Source organism: Octodon degus, unplaced genomic scaffold, assembly GCF_000260255.1.
Source record: "Octodon degus isolate 3935 unplaced genomic scaffold, OctDeg1.0 scaffold00008, whole genome shotgun sequence".
Taxonomy (NCBI): Eukaryota; Metazoa; Chordata; class Mammalia; order Rodentia; family Octodontidae; genus Octodon; species Octodon degus.
The window spans coordinates 12,409,806-12,415,470 of NW_004524584.1; the positions used below are offsets into that span (position 1 = coordinate 12,409,806).

Here is a 5,665-nt window from a genome sequence, read left to right on the forward strand (position 1 = left end):
AAGCTTAGCAAAGCACAGGGACTGCGGTTCAATCCCCCAGCACCACATGCCAGCCAGCCCCGCCCCCTGGTGGGCTGAGCTGACCACACACACACACATATAAATAATTTTAAAAAATTAAAAACTGAAGAAAGGGCTGAGGATGTAAGTTCAGTGCAAAAGCTGTGGGTTCACAGTTGATGGCACACCCCTGTGATCCCAATACTGAAAAGGCTTAGGCAGGAGGATTACAGCAAGTTCCAGGCCAGTCTAAGCTACATAGTGATATCCTGTTTCAAATAAAACAACATACTGGGCATGGTGGCACGCACCAGTAATCCCAGCACTGGGGAGACCGAGGCAGGAGGAATGCTGGGAGGCTAGCCTGGGCTATATAGTGAGTTCAGGCCACTCTGAGCTACATAGCGAGACACTGTCTCAAAACAACAACAAAAAAGACCAGAGTACAGTGTGACTCTGATCTTATAGCCATTGCATAATATGGCTCTTGCACACCTCTTCTGCCTTGTTTTCTGTAGTTCTCTTTCTTTTCCCTAGATGGCCTTTGCCTGGGTCCTAAGATACATAGCATTTCTTCCTGCTGCAGAGCATGGTCATGACATTACCCCCAGCACTTGGGCACAGTAAATTCCCAGTTGTTCTTCAGATTCCAACTTAATGCTATGTCCGCAGCAGTGTTCTCAGTCCTTAACTTCCCAGAATCCTTAGCTTCCTGTGTTAAACATATTAATATCGGGGCTGGTGAGATGGCTCAGTGGTCTAAGGCACCTACTTAGAACAAGCTAAGCCAAGCAAGGCACAGGGACCTCGGTTCAATCCCCCAGCACCACATGTCAGCCCGCCTGCCCCCTGGTGGGCTGAGCTGGCCACATACAAATAAATAAATAAATAAATAAATAAATAAATAAATAAATAAATAAATAAATAAATAAATAAATAAATAAATAAATAAATAAATAAATAAATAAATAAATAAATAAATAAATAAATAAATAAATAAATAAATAAATAAATAAATAAATAAATAAATATTTAAAAAATAAAAATAAAAAAAAATAAACATATTAATATCTTCTGTCCCTCTTTCTAAGATGAACATGACTGCTGAATTTCATGTTGACTCCTATAGTCTTATTTATTTATTTATTTATTTATTTTGTGGTACTGGGAATCAAACACAGGACTTTGTGCTTGCCAGACAGGTGCTTATGCTACTGAGCCATCTCCCTCACCCTGTCATTTACTTTCTTTCTCTCCTTCTGGACTTTAGCTGTCATGCAGTATTTACGTATTGAACATTGTCATGACACCTAATGTAGTACCTGAAACTGAGGAGTTTGAGAACTACTTGTTCACCAAAAGTGTCCATCTGTAAGGGCACAGAGTAAGCATGACAGCTTAGGGAATCAGAGTGACTTCCCTAACATCACCTGGCTATAACCAGCAGAGAGAATTTAAGCTGTACAGAATTTTCACTCATTGTACTCTTAGTATTTGTTAAACTTATAGTGGCAAATGCTAGTTTGGGGAGTTGTTTTTTGATTTTCATTCTATTACAGACCAATTCTTTCATAAAAAATATTTTGATCAGAAATTTGGAATGTTGTGAGGAGGTCAGATTATTCTAAAGGTCTCTAAGCCCGCTACAGAGCAGCATTGGAACATAGGCCACACTTGGAGTAGCGTTAGATCAGCTCCCAAAGCAGAACACATCACGGGTCACCTGTAGGCAAAGGGAGGGAAGCTGGGCATCAGGAAGACCTGTGTGGGAAGATGACGTTTGAGGGAGATGGGGCAGCACAGTGAGTGGAGCTAGCAGCCAGGGGAGCTGCAGCAGGAGGGTGGCAGGAGCCCAGGAGCTCTGACTGCTCACGCAGTGGTTCTTACTGGAGTGGGGAGAGAGAAAAGAAAGAAAGTACATGTACAGTTTCCTTGGGTTGGGTTGGGTTTACTTTTTTTCACTTTGCAAGATTTCCACTAACTTAAGGGCTTTTTCTTCTTTTAAATAACTTTTGAAAACAGACAAAATGAGCATCTTTATCTGTTTTATTTGGTATTTGTATCTGAGTGATACTCAGTACATAGCAGTCTGATATCTGTAGTGATTAGCTTGTGCTCAGGTACCAAAATTGGAATGGGACAGAGAAATTTAACATGGCCCTGGGCAAGGGTGACACACCAATTCATGAAGCATTCCGTATTTTTAAAGGATGTTCAGATCACTAAAAATTTTCGGCTATTCAGTTAGTTTCATCTATCTGTGTGTGGAGAACTGATTAGCAGTCTGAATCGTAATGGGATTTCTATTTTTTTTTTTGTCTGTCAGGTAACACCCTTCTCAAGGCCTGTCCTCATTTCTCTGTTTATTAAGCAGTTTCTTCTTTTGTCCTAACCCTTCCCCTTCTGACTCCAAGTCTTTTGAGTAATATCCAACAGTTACTCTTTTCACTGAGAAAGTTTCTTCTTAGCGCATTATAAAGAAAAAATTGAGCCTTCTTCAGATATGTTTAGAACCAGTTATTTCTGAAAGCTACTTAAAAAAAAAAAAAAAAAAAAACACCTTAGTGTTAAGTTATACGTGTTGATTTTTAAGATACTTGAATGTTGGAAAGTTTCCACATGTAGTTGTTGCCAAGTAGGTCCTCTCTTGTGTTTAAATAGGTCTTCTACTTTATTCTCTCTTTTTCTTCTAATGTTTCACTTTTTTAAAAATCTCATTATCTTGGTTATATTTTTCAGTCAAGTCTTAATTCGAAGCAGAGTCCTCCGGGAAAATGGAAAATACATTCCCAAACAGGTACTCATTTACAGTATCTTATTAAAAAGCTCTACCTTTCTCTGTTGAGCAGTAGATAGTTGGATGTTTTATAAGAGGACTCTTTCGGGAGAGCTGGAGGTTGGCAACTTAGAAATTAAGCTGTGACCTCGTGGTTGCTGTCATTGTGACCTTATCCTTCTTAGGAATTTTTTTTTTAAATCTGACTCAGCTAAAGTGTCATATCAGCTGCCAAGTAGGCCAACAGCCCTGAGTGTCACCTCCTCTTCCAAGAACTTTCTGACCCACTGTTTGGGGAATGGTTTGATGATTTGCTTGTCACAGTTCTTGGACTTAAAAGTTTTTTTTCCCTACTAGTCTTTCTTGACACGGAAATATTACTTCAACAACCCAGAGGATGGATTTTTCAAAAAAACTAAAAGGAAAGTAGTGCCACCTTCTCCTATGACTGGTATGTTCATTCCCCTCTCTCCCCTTTGAAAAAGATTTTTAGCCTGGGTTGTTGGGTGTGGTGGGGGAAGAGACAGAGAGTGTATAGATTCTTAAATATTAAATTATAGAGGATAGTATACCCAGGGGCCTTAGAAAATATGTAATATGGAAATCTATGTAACCCCAATTCTCATTTTTAAATAACTCTTCTGTGCCTCCAGTGTCGAAAGCGGGTTTTGGAAGTGCTCTCAGCTGATGGAGTGAAAGAAGGTAGACCCTCATCCCTGGGTCTCCTTGCTGTTCCTTGGAGCAGATAGAAGTTTTCCCATCCACTCCTGCTTGTGCCCTATTGCTGGCAGCCAGCCCCTAATCCCTTCTGGCTGAGCAAGGAAGAGCTCCAGGACTCAGGCCAACCAGGTCCTCGCAGACACTGCTTGGTCTTCTTCAGTTTCTGCTCTGACAGATTTATGACTCCCACTGATCCCTGTCTTGGAAAAATATGACAGGTTTAAAACAAAATAATTTCTTGTTTTACCACTCATTTCTTTAGCTCTTTTAAACCTATGCAGAATATACTAGAGTTAAGAAAATTTAGGAGAAGCCAAGCGTGGTGGTACACACCTGTAATTTCAGGACTTGGGAGGCTGAGGCAAAAAGATTGTTTCAAGTTTGAGACCAGCTTGGGCTACAAAGTGAGCTCAAGGTGAGCCTGAGCTGCATAGTAAAACCCTGTCTCAAAAAGATAAGAAGAAAAAGAAAACAGGTGAAAAGGCCAACAATTATATGAAAATATATTTGATCTTGTTAATAAGCCATAGAATAAAAATTAAGACAAGATTCTTAGGGACCAGGGAGATGGCTCAGTGGAATAAGCGCTTCCCTGGAAAGCGCAAGGGCCTGAGTTCAATCCCCGGTTCTATTAAAAAAAAAAAAAAGATTCTTTTTTTAGCCCATTAAATTGACAAAGATTGAAAGATTGACCCAAGTCACTGTTCACAAGAGTGGCCAGGCCACATGGTCACATCTCATTGAGGGACAGTCTGATAAAATCTGAGTGTTTTGTAGTGCTAGGCACTGACCCAGGACCTTGTGCACACATGTAAGCCTTCTTGCAGTGACCCATACCACAGCTGCTAATAGCTGTCAGTTTTAAATCTTTATACCCCTTAACACAGAAGTTCTTCCAAAAATTTCTTCTACAATTGGATGAAGTGGTATACACCTGTAATCCTAGCTGTTCAGGGGACTGAGGCAGGAAGATTGCAAGTTGAAGGCAGCCTGGGCTCTGTAATGAGACCATCTCAGAAAGGAGGACAGGGATATAGATCAGTGCAAGCCCTGGATTCAAATGCCAATACTGGGAAGGGAAAAAAAGGCAAAAAAATCTTCTCTTATAGCAATGCTTAGATAACCATGCAGATTTGTGTATGAGATACTTACATGCTATATTATTTATGGCAAAAAAAAAAGTTGGAAAGCCACGTGTGGTGGCACACTCCTATAATCCCAGCACTTGGGAGGCTGAGGCAGGAGGATTGCTGTGAGTTTGAGGCCAGCCTGGGCTATGTAAGGAGTTCAAGGCAAGGCTGAAGTACATAGCAAAAACTTGTGTCAAAAACAAAAAGTTGGAGATTCCCACCCAAATTCTTTTATAGACGCTGAGATAGTAAGAGATAAATATACCAATGTGGAAATATCGCCCCCAAAATTATTTAAAATATTAAGAAAGTGGGGTGTGATGACACATACCCGTAATTCCAGCACTTCGGAGACTGAGGCAGGAAGATCTCTATGAGTTTGAGACCAGCCTGGATTATATAGTGAGACCCTGTTCAAAAAACATACAAAAATAAATAAGTAAAACATTAAAAAGCATAATATAAGCCCAGCACTTGGGAGGCTGAGACAGGAGTTTAAGGCCGGCCTGGACTACATAGCAAGTGCAAGGCCAATCCAAAGCACCCTGTCTCACAAAAGTGAAAAAAAGGAATATATTGCACATAGATTCCTTTGTACTGTGTATGTATAAATTGAGAGGTGGAAGAATACGCAAGAAATAATTCAAAGTGTTTAGTGAATAAGCTGAGAGGAACAATCTGTATCTTAATGTCTATGCCAATTGATTTTTTTACAATGAACACGTGCCTCATGAATTGTCCAACATACTAAGTTTCCAGAAAACAGGAGTGATAAGCCCTTGGTCCCTGTGCTTCCACCGCAGATCCCACGATGCTCACGGATATGATGAAGGGGAACGTCACGAACGTCCTCCCTATGATTCTCATTGGCGGATGGATCAACATGACATTCTCAGGCTTTGTCACAAGTGAGTTGTAGACCAGCAGTCCTCGACTGCGCGAAGCCTTGTGTCCCCACTTGGAGAACCCTGTGCTGCAGAGAGGATATCACAGGCATAGGTTTCCTTATGGAAACTGACAGTATTTTCTAAATGTATTA

At 40.5% G+C, this 5,665-nt stretch overlaps 1 protein-coding gene and 1 non-coding gene across 2 annotated transcripts in view; both read left to right on the plus strand.

Annotated features, from left to right (window-relative positions):
* The window catches only part of Emc3 (ER membrane protein complex subunit 3), a 21,908-nt gene that overhangs the window by 6,055 nt on the left and 10,188 nt on the right, over nt 1-5,665 (plus strand). Inside the window, exons 2-4 of the mRNA XM_004625034.2 lie at nt 2,740-2,797; nt 3,134-3,227; nt 5,430-5,534. Of these exons, the coding sequence (XP_004625091.1) occupies nt 2,740-2,797; nt 3,134-3,227; nt 5,430-5,534 (257 nt within the window). The remainder of the gene's footprint in view (nt 1-2,739; nt 2,798-3,133; nt 3,228-5,429; nt 5,535-5,665) is intronic.
* On the plus strand, nt 2,104-2,205 carry LOC111814233. The gene has a single exon (XR_002819271.1). It is a non-coding gene; the product is annotated as a U6 spliceosomal RNA (small nuclear RNA).